Here is a 15,763-nt window from a genome sequence, read left to right on the forward strand (position 1 = left end):
TTGGCCCCATTTTACAACTTTTCTTGCTGCAGTTGTTCCAGTGAATCGCTGCAGCTCCTAAGTTAGTAACACGGTTGTTAAGAGAATCTGGCTTCATGGGCACCATGCTCATCTCTGTTCCTTGGCCAAAGGAACCGGCGTGTTCACATAGTCGTGTGTGGCCAGCATGGCTATATTTCAAAGGCTCACGGAACACTGTTACCTTCTCAATGAAAGCGGTACCTATTTATCTACTTGCATTTACAGATTTTCGAACTGCTACATGGGCAGGAGCTGGGGCAAGGAACGGGAGCTCACCCATTGCATAGCGCTTGGGTGTCGAGCCCAGGCTGTCAGGTTGCCAGTCTTTAACCATCGAGCCATTGTACCTTTACCTAGGAAACTAGGTGCAGGTAAATGTTCCCCTCGCATACATGTGCTGGTCGTTCCCAACTCTAGGGGGCGGTGCTCATCTCCGTTTCAAAGCCGAAGAGCCAGCACTGTCCGAAGATGTCTCCGTGGTCATGTGGCCAGCATGACTAAATGCCGAAGGTGCACAGAACGCTGTTACCTTCCCACAAAAGGTGGCTCCTATTTTTCTACTTGCCTTTTTCGTACTTTCGAACTGCTAGGTTGGCAGAAGCTGGGACAAGTAATGGGAGCTCACTCCATTACGCGGACCTAGGAACTCTAACTGCCAAACTGCTGACCTTTCTGATAGACAAGCTCAGCGTCTTAGCCACTGAGCCACCTTTAAAAGAAACTACGCAGTAATTCTATGTGGTCTTCTCGGAGCCTGGCAATGTCAGGACAGGTATCCAAGCCAGAGTTGCCATGTGTAAGAGCAATACCGATCTGTGCTAGGAGCAACCGCCGACAAACCAGAGCTGCGGGTGTCAACTCACCTCTTGACAGAAGGAGACAATGTTCTCCCAGAGGGCTTTGGCCTCCCCCTCGTCCGTCTGCCGTCGCTTCTCCACGTGCATGCTCTCGCGCCGCCGCAGCGGCTTGATGCCCCTGCGCTGCGCCATGTAGACTTGAGGAGTGTGGCAGGCAAGGCAGTGCTTGGCCTTCAGCTCGTTGAGGAGTGTGCAAGCTGGGCACGCCCACTGGCTGGCGCGCTCGGGGGTGACCGGGGGCTGCAAGGGGAAGAGACGGGCGACTTTGCGGGCAGAAGGAGCACGGGTGCTGCAAGCCACACATCGGCCTTTGTCTGAGCCGCATTCGGGACACTTGGGAGCTGGGTCGGGCTGCAAGCTATGTTCCTGAAAGCCGTGCAATTTGGAGGAGCCACAGGCTTTGCACTTCTGGGAAGCGTTGGGGTTCTTCAAGGTGCACTTGGAACAGGACCAGGTGGTGAAGTCGGGGCTGGAGGGCCCACAGGGGGTGAAGCGAACGGAGTCGCCCGTCAGGTCGATAGTGTCACTGCCCTTCTGGCTGCTGCAGGCCTCGCAGGCCTCGCTCCCCGAGGTGTTGACCAGGGAACAGGTGCTGCACTGCCAGGACGGCACGCTGATGTCCATCTCTTCCTCCAGCATGCTCAGCCGCTTGGTCGCCATCATTTCCTGGAAGTGGATGGCCTTCTGGACGGGGGTTGGTGGAGATGCCGGTTGGGAAGCTTCGGGAGCCGGGGGCTGGAGTTGCGGGGGAACCTCTCGGCGGCTACGGGGAACGGGGTTGTTCTGGAGACCCGGGGAGAAAAGGCTGAAGGCTGGCATCTTCTGGCTCTCTTCCTCCACAAGGATTGTGCCTTGGTTGGCGGGCGGGTGGCCCTCCGGGGTCTCGGTGGCGGGTGCGATCTGGAAACCGGCGGGAGTGATGATTTCGGGGACCACCAATGCCTCCGGAGGGATCTTGGGCAGGGAGAGCTTTCGGGGGCCCCCACAGGCCGAGCAAGAATTCGCGACGGGGGTGTTGTGGAGGGTGCAGCGTTGGCAGGCCCAGCCCTCCTCCAGCTCTGCCTCCTCGGGGCTCTTCCCCCCCGAATCTTCAACAGGGCTCTCCATCTGGGGCAACTCCTCCTTGCAGCTGGCTTTGGGCTCTACGAGGACGGTGGGTTTCGGCAGGACCCCATTGAGGATTGGCAGAGGGGAGCCCCCGGGGCCGGGTTCGGGGGTGAAGCCGCACACCTCGCAGGCCTCTTTGCCCACAAAGTTCCGGAAGGTGCACCGGGCGCAGGCCCACTTCTGCTCTTCCACGCTCAGGCGCAAGATGTGATTGAGGTCGGGCTTCTGGCGGGGGGCCTCGCAGATGGAGCATTGGCGCTGTCCCACGGGATTCAGGAAAGTACAGCGGGTGCAGGACCATTCCCGCACAGTGGCCATAGAACCAGAAGAGTGGGTATGGCTGAAAGAGAAGAAGGGAGACGGCTGTTAGAGGACGCAGCAAAAAGGATCCCACGAAGGAAGGGAGAGACATCCTAATCAATTTACTCCAAAGGTGGGGTACCAGTGTTCCTCAAGATAGTTCTAGACTCCCAGCAACTCCAGACAGTTAGCAAATGAGGGGGTGAATCAGTGGTGAATTCCTACCGGTTCGGATCGGTTCGGCTGAACCGGTAGTGGTTTGGCGACCTGGGTCGGTGGAACCAGCAGCGACCCAGGCCTCCCACACCCCCAGTTGTTTTTTGCTTCTGCCCATGAACAGAACAATTTTTTATTATACTGCGCATTTACGCGCTTTCGCACGGCGCACCCACGAGCCAATTGGCAGTAGTGACTGCCGGAACCCAACACTGGGGTGAATGTTAAGTGGTATTTCACAGTGTCTCCCAGTTTCCCTCAAACTTACAGGTTGAGATCTATAGAGGAGAATATTTGTGACTCAAGGTTTGAGCTGTGGAGTCCTTGGTGCCCTCTGAGCTGGGATGTTTCCTTGCAGACATTTCATTACCCATCTAGGTAACATCATCAGTGATAGAAGGGAATGGGGTTTGTGGGAGGAGAGGAGGAGGAGGAGGAGGAGCTGATTGTGGGGTCCTTGGTGCTCTCTGAGTTTGTTTGTTTTCTTGCAGAGGCTCTGATGATGTTTTCTAGTTGGGTAATGAAATGCCTGCAAGTAATCCATCCAGCTCAGAGACCGCCAAGTAGCCCATAAGATGAGATCTAGCAAAGCTGACTTATGATGGTGACATTTCTGGAAACATCCACAGATCAAAGATCCTTCTGTTTACAAAACGAGTAATCCCACACAATCCTCCTCACAGCAGTTATCTTACATCATCAGGGGTGGTATTCACTCATCTTCCCTACCGGTTCGCAAATGTGAGCATGCGTGTACGCCACACATGTGCTTAGCCTTCCGCACATCCTCTTTGGCTAAAAAACTGCCTAAATGGGACGGCATAGAGCTGGGGTGAGTGGGAGGGGAGGGCCCACCCACGATTTCCACTGCGGGTTCGGGCGAACCGATCTCAACTGGCAAAACACCACCTCTGAACACCATACAAATATCTACAGTACTTCATGCTCATCTTCACTTAACCTTCTAAAGCACACCAGCTATCCTTTTGAAGAAAGAACCAAACCGAGATAATGGGCAGGTGGGTCTTGACTACAACCCACTAGCAAATTTGGGAAGGAAGGAAATTTGTGATAAGCTCTTTAACCACTATCTATCCCAGATTTCTTTAAACCTGGGTTCCTGCAAATCCATTGGGCTACAATTGCCAAAAAGCTTAATCCGAAGGAGTTGGGACCAGCATCACATGGGAGTTGTGGTCTACTCCTTAGAACAGTGTTTCTCAACCTTGGCAACTTGAAGATGTCCGGACTTCAATTCCCAGAATTCCCCAGCCAGCATTTGCCTTAGAAGAAGCAGCTGAGCTGGGGAAGAGGGATGTCTTCTGACCTAGGCTGCCCCAGAAACACGAAGCCGAGTCCTCGTCCCGATAAACCCCTTTTAGTTAATGTACAGTGAATTCCTCTCCAGCAAAGCCTTTCTTCTCCCCCAGTCTTTCAAGGTAGCTCACAATTACCGACCTTTATCAGGCTTGGAGAGCGGCCAGGCCGATATCTTTCAGACGCCGCAATACTTGGCAAGAATGCAGGAACGAACTATTTGTCTCCTGCAAACTCCACTCCCTTTTCGTTCCTCTTATTTATTTCCTCTGGGAGGGGCCATTCACTGTCCACCTGTGGCTTTACTCCCAAGTTGACCCCTGTTTTTTAGCTGTTCCCTTTATCTGGCAACTCTTCACATGCGCACACTGGGAACAGGCTCCTGCTGTTCTTCTGTCTCACTGATGTCTGACTCTGAAGGCAGCTGATAACTGGCATACGGCTCTGGCCCCCTCTCTGCCTCCGACACAAGAGCCCTCATTAGAGCCTTCCCCAGGCTCCAGGACTGGCCCATCTTCCTCCCCAACCTCCTCACTATCTGAATCTGCTCCCAGCTTTGCTGACAGGCCACAACAGGACATAGGAGATGCTCCCCAAAATAGGGTGGCACATCACTTTCAAGGCTCGTAACACAACAGGAGGAGAAGACAACTTGTCTCAGGATATGTAGTTGTGGATTAGCACGTCTACACCTCGTCTTTTGAGGGACAACCGGCGTAAGTTGTATGACCTATTGCAAGATGGCTTTCCAGGGAAAGGCTCCTCGAAGGAAGCAGGGAACGGACAATCAGGAATGTCTACACAAAGGACACCCTTTTCTCCAGGCAGGGTGGCTCAAAAGCATTCCAATTTCAGGAGGAGGCTGAAGGCCTCACAAATATAAATATATAAAAATAAAATATAAAAAAGATGTGGAGGCTCTAGAAAGAGTGCAGAGAAGAGCAATCAGGACGATTACGCGACTGGAGGCTAAAACATACAATAGACAATTGCAGGAACTGGGCCTGGCTAGTCCAGAGAAGAGAAGGACCAGGGGAGACAGGATGGCAGTCTTCCAATATTTGAGGGGCTGCCACAGAGAGGAGGGGGTCAGGCTATTTTCCAAAGCACAAAAATGCCAGACAAGGAAAAATGGATGGAAACTGAATAAGGAGAGATTCAACCTGGAAATAAGGAGGAATTTTCTGACAGTGAGAGGAATCAACCGAAGGAACAGAAGTTGCCTTCAGAAGTTGTGGGAGCTTCATCACTGGAAACTTTCAAGAAGAGACTGGACTGCCATCTATCAGAAATGGTTTAGAATCTCCTGCTTGGGCAGGGGGTTGGACTGGATGACCTACAAGGTCCCTTCCAACTCTGTTAATCTGATCTAATCAAGGACATCCACCTAGCAAGTTCACACCATTCACCTGATCTGCTCCTTGCATCATCATCATCATCATCACATAATGTGGCCATCTACCTCCCATCCAGATCGCCCAACCTTACAAACGATTCCTTCAGAAACTATTATTCGTAATATTCAAAGATCAAAGGAAGGCTGCAGCTCTTCAGAATGCAAAGCAGATTATTCCATGCTCAGCTATGGCGTCTTCTCTCCCCATGTCTTTGCCAGAGGGAGCTTCTTCAGGGGAGGGAGGGGGGGAGAGAATTTGCTATTTATACTCAGAGACTGCACGTGACATGACGTGACATGTCAAGGAAGGATGGGAGAGCTGCAAGACATATGCCTTTTTCCAGGAAAGACATCCCATCGCCGGCACCTCTGGAATCAAGAGGAAATAATCCTCATATTCCACTGTGAAGCTTTTCAAGGACATTTGCTTGATCAGGGCAAAAACCAGGAAGATATTAAGCAAACTCCCATCAGCAAAATCCTTCTTTTTTATTCTTCAGTCGGAGTTAAGTGGTGCTCTAGCAAAATTGTGCTTAAATTATTCAGCCTTGGGTTTCTTCTTCACACTTTCTGGATTGCTCGTGCAAGACCACGAGCCCCAGTGCCCAAGCACCCCGATAGTCGTATATAGAAACAGCTCTCAAGACGTGTTCGCTATTGTCTTCGCTAGCTATCGCTGGTCTTCAGAATTTTACGGCTTGTAAGTGCTAAATCTGGTGAAGCAACAACCTGCAGTTCTGAGGCTCAGAGAGGACATTTATCTGAGCACATCAAAAGCCAGTCGGCAGCTTTAAACAACTGTTGTAGAGTTGGCAGGAGTGTCAGACAGTGAGGAGGTTGGGGAGGAATATGGGCCAGTCCTGGGAAGCTCAGACGAGGGCTCTGCGTCTGAGGCAGAGAGAGAGAGCTAGACAGCAGCGAGGCAGAAGAACAGCTGGAGCCTGTTCCCAGTGTGCACATGCGCAAAATGGCCACAACAACTAAGAAAGCAGGGTCGACTTAGGAGTAAAGCCACAACTTGGAGGTGTTGAAACAAAAGAGGAGTGAATGGGGAGGGGGCTTTTGCAGGAAAAAAAATTCGTTCCTTCGGTCGTTTCAAGAGTGGAAAGTTCTGTTTGTGACTATAAGAGACTCTGTGCCAAGTTTTGCCTTGCCCTGTGTTTGGAAACGAGTTATTTGGCAGCTCTCCAAGCGAGATACGGTTCGTGTGGATAAATATTCCTCTGAAAGACTGTTTGCCAAGCCTTGCTGACTGTGAATGAAAGGAATTCCCAGTCGTGTAAATAAAAGGGGTTTTGCTGGGACCCAGACTCTGTTTCTTGCTTGTTAAGGAAGCCTGGGTCAGAGGAAACTTGGGAAGGGAAGAAGTCTATTGTTTACATTCTGCAGCATATAGATTATGACTTTTTAAAAAAAACTTTTTTAAAACTTTGGAAAAAGTGCAGAGAAGAGCAACTGAGAGGATCAAAGCCCTGGAGACTAAACCGTATGAAGAATGGTTGCAGGATTTGGGTATAGCTAGTCTAGAGAAAAGAAGGACCGGGGGGGGGGGACACATGATAGCAGCATTCCAATATCTGAGGGGCTGCCACAAAGAAGAAGGGGGGGGGGTTGTCAACTTATTTTCTAAAGCACCAGAAGGCAGGACAAGAAACAAAGGATGGAAACTAATCAAGGAGAGAAGCAACCTGGAATTAAGGAGAAATTTCCTAACAGTGAGGACAATTAACCCATGGAACAGCTTGCCTCCAGAAGTTGTGAGTGCTCCATCACTGGAAGTTTTTCCAGGAGAATCTGGATAGCCATTTGTCTGAAATAGCATAGGGCCTCCTGCTTGAATAGGGAGTTGAACTAGAAGACCTCCAAGGTCCCTTCCAACTCTGTTATTCTATTCTGTTCTGTTCTGTTCTATTCTATTCACATCGCCATGGTGGTGCAGTGGTTAGAGTGCAGCACTGCAGGCTACTTCTGCTGACTGCCAGCTGCCTGCAACTTGGCAGATCGAATCTCACCAGGCTCAAGGTTGACTTAGCCTTCCATCCTTCCGAGGTGGGTAAAATGAGGACCCAGATTGTTGGGGGCAACAGACTGACTCTGTAAACCGCTTAGAGAGGGCTATAAAACACTGTGAAGCGATATATAAGTCTAAGTGGTATTGCTCTTCCTTTTCTCCTTCCTTCCTTCCTTCCCAGTGGTTAGAATGCAGTATTGCAGGCTAACTCTGCCGATTGCCAGCAGTTTGATCCTGGCTGGCTCAAGGTTGACTCAGCCTTCCATCCTTCCGAGGTGGGTAAAATGAGGGCCCAGATTGTTGGGGGCAAATAGGCTGACTCTGTAAACTGCTTTTAGATGGCTGTAAAAGTACTGTAAAGCGATATGTAAGTCTAAGTCCTATTGTTAAGTATAATCTTTATTGTCATTGTACTTAAATACAACAAAATTGGTTATCGCTATTGCTATTGTTATTGCCATTCCATTCCAATTTTCTATTATATTAAGCTTGTAAAAGGCAAATTATTTCTGCCTAAGTGATGGCATACTTCTTTGCAATGAAGGCTGCCATCTAGTTGAGCTATTATCTGGAAGCCTTCTGCTAATTAAGTCTATTTCTGAATAGGGATACGGAGAGTTGGACTCACTGGGAATGTGGGCGGGTGAGGGCTAAGGTGATAAACGGGCTCTCACACCTGTCAGCGCCTGTGGGAAAGTGGGTGCTGGAGTCAGAAGTAGGTTGTGGCCCATGCGTGGGAGACCAACATACGAGCCTTTGCAAACCACGGTGGTACACAGAGCGCATTTTGGGAATCGCTGATTTAACCATTTAAGATAAATTTTCCCTGGACATTTCTAAATGGTGTTTATAAAATGTGTGCAATCACCGAATGCATTGATTTTTTTTTTAAAAAAAAGGAAAATTACCTAGCAGATTAAGCCACCATAAAAGCAAGGAATGACATCTAATTTCCATTTGTGCTCCCAATGAAAGATGACAACCTATAAAACTCTAGTTATTTCTGGCGCTTGCAGGAGAGAGAGAAATAATAATAATAAGAAGAAGAAGAAGAAATGTACAGAAAGAAGCAAACTCCATCATCACTGCCATCCCAGCAATTTGAAAAAAATGAGGGAGGGGTTGCAATTAACTGTCTAACACAGTGTTTCCCAACCTTGGCAATCTGAAGATGTCCGGACTTCAACTCCCAGAATTCCCCAGCCAGCGAATGCTGGCTGGGGAATTCTGGGAGTTGAAGTCCAGACATCTTCAAGTTGCCAAGGTTGGGAAACACTGGTCTAACACACCTGGGCATTTTATGGCCCTTCGGCTACATCTTGCCCTTCGGCTGTCCCTGTCCAGTGCATGTGAGGTCATGCACCGGACTTGGTGTTCTGACCGAAACTCCCCCCAAAAGCACGAGGATGAGTCCCGGTCCCGGCAAAACCCCTTTGATTAAACGAATGTGAGTTCCTCTCATTCACCTTCGGGAAAGGACTGGCAAACAGTCCTTCAAAGGTATATTTATGACCACAGACCTTCTCTAGCTTGGAAAGCTGCCATGTAACTATTTTCCAAACGCAGTGCCTAGCAAGGGAAGACTGGGCACAGAATCTCTGGGATTCACGGACAGATCTTCACACTCCTGAAAGGAACTAATGAACGAAGGAATGGATTGTTTCCTGCAAAAGCCCCCTCCCCTTTTGCTCCTCCTTTATTTCCTATGGGAGGGGCCATTCACCATCCACCTGTGGCTTTACTCTCAAGTCAACCCTGATTTCTTAGCTGTTCTTTTCTTCTGGCAGCTCTGCACATGCGCACACTGGGAGCAGTCGTTCCTCCGTTTCACTGCTGTCTAGTTCCGAAGGCAGCTGATCACTGCCTCGCCCCGGTCTCTGCCTCCGACGCAGAGCCCTCATCTGAGCCTTCCCCAGCCTCCAGGGCTGGCCCATGCTACTCTCTAACCTCCTTGCTGTCCGACTCTGCTGCCAGCTCTGGGCCACAACACTTGGATTATTGCGAAGATGAACACCCCCCCCCCCCCCCCAAATGTATGTATATATGTCTGTGTTTGCCTACACACATGCATACATGCATTGGTCCTATTGCTTTAACTCTCCACAACAGTCCCAGTTTCTCATGTAGTCCTTTGGGAAAATTAATAGCCTACTCCTGGGCTAATGGCTTGCTTTTCCTAGGCAGGTTTAACCCAGGGACTGCTAATAGCTGAGCGGTATTCTACAGGAACATGAAAACACCAGACCGAATTATTTTCTCTGGCAGAGTACAGAAAGGTAAGGCAATCGACTTCTTCAACATCGCAACAATCCACACCACTCAGTGACTATGGAGATTCCCCATCATCCAGGTGATAGTGTCAGGCCAGCAGGGGTTCCTTTAAGAATCTTTGGCCTGCCACACTCTTATTAAGCGGGGGGGGGGTAGCAAAGGGTAGAATGTGTTGTTTTCAAAATAAAAAAATTCCTTCCTAGAAGCTCAAGGTCATCTTTTGTCTCCCAAACCTTTACACCTGACCGGAAGCAGTTAGGCGTAGACGCCAGAGTGGAAGAAGAAGATTGGACCATGTGATGGACTGTGGGTGTGGGGGCAAGATCATGAACTTTTAACTGGGTGGGATTCTGATGTAACTTCCAGAGTTGAAATCCCCACAGCACTATGCCAACATGCCTGCCTTATTAAATTGGAACCTTAAGCATAGTTTTGCTTTCGACTCTGATTTAATTCTGCATGATATTTGGAACGCTATCATCATTCCAACTCTCAGATGGTTTGTCTCAAAGGTGCTTTCCCCCCCTCCCCACTTTGAAAACTTTTTGCTTCTGAAGACATCCCATTACTCAACTAGGTAGCATCATCGATGCTCTGGTGATGTTCCCTAGTTGGGTAAATGAACCATCTTGATGTCAACCTTCTGTCGGATTCGGATTAATGTCAGGGTTCCAAATAGCATCCAAAAGTAAATCAGAGTCCAAGGCAAAGGATTCCTTAAAGTTCCAATTGATTAAGAGAGCCATGTTGGCACATATGTGAAAACCCAAATCTGAAAGCTTCCCGGTTTTCCCCACCCAGTTGAAAGTTCAAGATCTTGCCCCCACACCCACAAGTCCCATCACATGGTCCAATCTTCCACTGCCATGTTGGCAGCTTCCCACCCACCCAGTTTCGGCCAGGTGCAGAGGTGCAAAGACAAAGGATGACCTTGGCTTTCTAGAAAGGATTTTGTTATGGCTACATAGCATTGAACTCCGTACAAACCCCCCGCTCCCATTTTCCCACAATAGAAAAGGCATAGTAGAATAATAGAAAGTATAGCAGACCAAAGATCCAAAAGAAAAGATGGCTGCAGGCCTGACACCTTCATCCCTAATTCCCTTCTCTCCATCCTTCTTTCTGCGAGAGAGAGGGGGGGGGGGTAGTTTCTAAAGGACATCTTCTCTCTACCTTCTCATCTCCAGTTGCTCAATTACTTTAAAACCCCAAGGTGCTTCTGTCCTAGTTACAAGACCTTGCTGCCTGCCGCACACAACTGACTACATCAGAGACGGAATGGGAAGGCGGAATCTCTACTCTGCCTTAGTCCTGGAAGGTCTAAGGAGCTCAAGCAACCCAGGACATCCGCTGACAGCTAGCCATTATAAAGCTAGCCAGATTATTGGCCAGTATCTGCTGAGATCTTCTTGCTGGTCATCAGCAATTTCCCTGCTTCTCTTTATTAGCTCAACCTGCCTTGATGATGCCAATCGTAATTAGCAAGGGGACAACAGACATCAAACAACCTGCTGATGAAAGCGGAACATTCAGCGCCATTAGCTTTGAAATCACAAAGAAGGAAGAAAGGCTGTTCTCAAAACTGCCACTACTGTGATGGGCTCCAAATCAAGCAGGCCAGTCTCACAACGTCTCTGATGTTTATTCCATGTCCTGGATTGTACCATAGATTAGTGGTTCCAGCCAACTCTGCTGGCTGGAGAATTCTGGGAGTTGAAGTCCAAAAGTCTTAAAGTTGCCAAGTTTGGGAACCACTGCCATAGATGATTCATTCGATAGCTTATTAAGGGTTCTCCAAAATGGGACCATGGATATGTATAGAGCTGTTGGCGGTATTGTGGTCAAGAGAGCAAGCCTATGGATGATCCTAATCTCTAGCCTTAACGAGAGCCCAGCTATGCATTCACCAGAGTCACCTTTTCTAAGTTTCCCACAATAAATAAAAGTTTTCCACAATAAATAATTGACCAGGATGTTCAACAGAAGTCTCAGAGCTGTAGCCGTAATGCCTCTGGAGTTTGTGTAGATAGATAGATAGATAGATAGATAGATAGATAGATAGATAGATAGATAGATGGATGGATGGATGGATGGATGGATGGATGGATGGATGGATGGATGATAGGTAGGTAGGTAGGTAGGTACGTAGGTAGATAGATGATAGATAAACACACACACACACACACATACACACACACACACGTTATGTCAAAGCACCTGGCATGCCCAAATATGAGAGGGAGCATACTGCTTCCCTTAATCATTTAACACTTAATCATTTCCTTGGCTCAGCTGATAAGGGAGGAGAGCTTGTGGCTTAGAGGATAATACAACTGCCTAACATGTAAAAACAGCCCAGGTTCGAATCCCAGTAAGGGTATGGCTAGCTGATGAGAGTTAAATAGCTTGAAATAGATCGATACTAGTGTCCCTTTATTTATTTATCAGCACAAATGCAACACACACACACAGATGGAGAGAGATATTGTGTGTGTGTGTTTGTATTTGTTGAGAGACAATAATTGGACAAACTTCATTCTCCAAACTTGGCAACTTTAAGACTTGTGGACTTCAACTACCAGCATGGCTGGCTGGGGAATTCTGAGAGTTGAAGACCACAAGTCTTAAAGTCGCCAAGTTTTGGAGACCCCTGGACTAAAGCCATCCAGAGAAATTCAAAACTCTAGGTCAACCTGGGTCTTCCTGATGCAAATCCATGTCAGTGCCTGAACCAGTGCTGCCTCTTGGTAAGCACACTATTAATTCCCTACTTGTGCAGTTACCCACAGCATGAACCTCTGACAATTTTTTGCACCCGACGAAAATTAATCACAAAGTCAAGACCATAATTCAAAGATGCACAAAGTATTTTCTACGAAGATAGTGGGCCTTTGCAGCAGGCCCTATTTTTTAATTCTATCTTTAATTTCTGTACATTCCACATTGATCCTAGGTTGGTTTTTTGTGAAATTTCTAAAAAAAAAATGTGTCGTACTCGGTTTTAAGGCATGAGCCATGGAGGCACAGTGGTTAGAGTGCAGTACTGCAGGTGACTTTTGGCTGCCTGCCGGCTGCCTGCAGTTTCACAGTTCAAATCTCTCCGGTTCAAGGTTGACTCAGTCTTCCATCCTTCCGAGGTGGGTCAAATGAGGACCCAGATTGTTGGGGGCAAGAGGTTGACTCTGTAAACCGCTTAGAGAGGGCTATAAAGCACTGTGAAGCGGTATATAAGTCTAAGTGGTATTGCTACTGCTCTTTTCCTTCCTTCCTTCCTTCCTTCCTTCCTTCCTTCCTTCCTTCCTTCCTTCCTTCCTTCCTTCCTTCCTTCCTTCCCAGTGGTTAGAATGCAGTATTGCAGGCTAACTGCTGATTGCCAGCAGTTTGATCCTGACTGGCTCAAGGTTGACTCAGCCTTCCATCCTTCCGAGGTGGGTAAAATGAGGAGCCAGATTGCTGGGGGCAAGAGGTTGACTTTGTAAGCCACTTAGAGAGGATATATAAGTCTAAGAGTGCTATTACTATTGCTGTTTAGGCAGCCCAACAAATTAAATAAACAAATTCAGTGTGTTTGCAACACAGCCGTAGCATCCAGGATTATGGAGAAAGTGTTGTATAGGTCGGTGATGGCTAACCTTTTTCTAAACGTGGGCCAAAACTGTGCCCACCCACCTGTTGTGTAGCTGTTCCCTTCGTCTGGCAACTCTGCACATGCACCCACTGGGAACAGGCTCCAGCTGTTCGTCTGCCTCACTGATGTCCAACTCTGAAGGCAGCTGATAACTGGCAAACGGGCCTGGCCCCCTCTCTGCCTCCGACACAGAGCCCTCCTCAGAGCCTTCCCCAGACTCCAGGACTGGCCCATCTTCCTCCCCAACCTCCTCACTGTCTGAATCTGCTGCCAGATCTGCTGGCCGGTGTATAGCTAGCCGATCCTGGTCATGTGATTTACCTTAAGACCATTGAGTGGTCTCAACGCAATGTCAGGTGAAAGGGAAGGTCCATCTTGGGAGAACCGATGTACAAGTAGTCCTCGACTTACGACCATAACAGAGCCCAACATTTCTGTGGCTAAGTGAGACATTTATTACACTGAGTTTGATCCCGTTTTACGACCTTCCTCGCCACGGTTGTTAAGCGAATCATTGCAATTAAGCTAGTAACACCGTTGTTAAGGGAGACCAGTTTGTCCCTTGACTTTGCTTGTCAGAAGGGTCACAAAAGATGATCACTTGATCTCGGGACCCTGCAACCGTCATAAGTATGAGTTTGTGGCCAAGGTTCTGAATGTTGATCGCGTGACCCTTAGGCATTTGACTAAGTTCAGGTTGTAGCTTATCAGCCCTCTGAATTTAATGCAAGCCATTGATTGACTGCTGGCCACTGGTGAGCCACAACATGGGCTTCCAATGAAAGAAGGCAAAGAATGTTGTAAAACTGGACCTGATTCACTTAACAACGCCCTCGCTTAGGCAATGGAAATTCTGGTGCCTACTGTGGTGGTACGTTGAGGATCACATTTATGAGGAAAGAGAGAAAAATTGCCACCTTTTTCAAAGTAGGCACGGCTGTTGTTCTGTTCTGCATCTTTTATTTCCCCAGTGACACGGGAGTCTGCCAGCTATGCTAAAAATCCCCCAAATCAAAGCTACAAATACAAACAGCTTTGCCGTGGTCCTAGACTAGTAATATCTTAATAAAACAGTCAAAAAGATGTGTGTTTGTATGTGCGTGTTTGTGTGTGTGAGACAGTGCTGCAGTCTTGCTCTGCCAACACTAACATCACGCAGTATAATCCTTTCAGCTAAATGCTAGTGCATCTCACAGGTTTTTATGTACCAAAGGCAATAAGCATAAACATCACTTAGATAGCAAAAAAAAAGTTTTGCTTATAAAGACTGCAATAATCTTAATTGGAGAGAGGTCAGTGCCAAATTCACATCCCCCCCAAATCATGTGTTCAACCGATTCAACCAGATTCACAAGAGTGTACAGGCAAGTCCTTGACTTACGACCACAATGGACACCCCCCCCCCCCCAAATTTCTGTTGCCACCATTGTTAAGTGAATCACTGCCATGCGATTGCCAGGCTGATATCTGCAAAACTTGGCAAGTCATCTCAGAACGAATTAATGGTCTCCTGCAAACTCCACTCCCCTTTCGCTCCTCTTTTCTTTCCTCTGGGAGGGGCCATTCACTATCCACCTGTGGCCTTACTCCCAAGTCAGCCCCTGTTCTTTAGCTGTTCCCTTCGTCTGGCAACTCTGCGCATGCGCACACTGGGAACAGGCTCCAGCTGTTCATCTGCCCCACTGATGTCTGACTCCGAAGGCAACTGATAGCTGGCATACGGCCCTGGCCTCCTCTCTGCCTCCGACCCAGAGCCCTCATCAGAGCCTTTCCCAGACTCCAGGATTGGCCCATCTTCCTCCCAACCTCCTCACTGTCTGAATCTGCTGCCAGTTCCATTGGCCACTGGCGGGCCACCAACAGGTCTGTCTTAGGCATTTGACTAAGTTCAGGTTGTAGCTTATCAGCCCGCTGAGTTTAATGCAAGACATTGATTGATTGATTGATTGATTGGGTTTGATTTCTATAGTCAACTACCTCAGCCGAGGATTTTGGGCAGCTCATCATTCAAAACATTCTATTAAAATTTTAAAAACATTTAAAACCCTTTAAAACAATAAAGAGCATTAAAACCGTTTTAAAAAAACATAAAAATGTCTCTAATTCGTGCTAGTTACTTTGCAGACAATCCAGATGTTTGTCATTCGGCTACATATGATGCCGCTACTTGAATATCTCTCTGCCTGGTACAGTGGGTGGGAGCACATGTGACTCAGGTGAATTGCTTAAGGAATTCTTGCCTCCAGAGGTTGTGGATGTCCCAACCCTGGAGGATTTTAAGAAGAGATTGGACAACCATTTGTCTGAAATGGTATAGAGCAGGAGTGTCAAACTCAAGGCCCGGTGTTGGGGTCACCCTGGAAACAATACAATACAATAGCGGAGTTGGAAGGGACCTTGGAGGTCTTCTAGTCCAACCCCCTGCCTAGGCAGGAAACCCTATACCGTTTCAGACAAATGACTATCCAACATCTTCTTAAAGACTTCCAGCGTTGGGGCATTCACAACTTCTAGAGGCAAGCTGTTCCCCTGATTAATTGTTCTAACTGTCAGGAAATTTCTCCTTAGTTATAGGTTGCTTCTCTCCATGATTAGTTTCCACCCATTGCTTCTTGTTCTACTTTGGTGCTTTGGAGAAT

At 48.1% G+C, this 15,763-nt stretch overlaps 1 protein-coding gene across 2 annotated transcripts in view; it reads right to left on the reverse strand.

The window, feature by feature from the left end:
• The window catches only part of CAPN15 (calpain 15), a 129,981-nt gene that overhangs the window by 25,098 nt on the left and 89,120 nt on the right, over window positions 1-15,763 (reverse strand). For both annotated transcript variants that reach the window (XM_087728557.1, XM_087728556.1), the window contains one exon: window positions 885-2,325. In XM_087728557.1, coding sequence (XP_087584683.1) covers window positions 885-2,303 — 1,419 coding nt within the window. In that variant the 5' untranslated portion in view covers window positions 2,304-2,325. The remainder of the gene's footprint in view (window positions 1-884; window positions 2,326-15,763) is intronic.

Source organism: Thamnophis sirtalis, unplaced genomic scaffold, assembly GCF_051295495.1.
Source record: "Thamnophis sirtalis isolate CommonGarterSnake01/CBP01778 unplaced genomic scaffold, rThaSir2_p1.2 scaffold_14, whole genome shotgun sequence".
Lineage (NCBI taxonomy): Eukaryota > Metazoa > Chordata > Lepidosauria > Squamata > Natricidae > Thamnophis > Thamnophis sirtalis.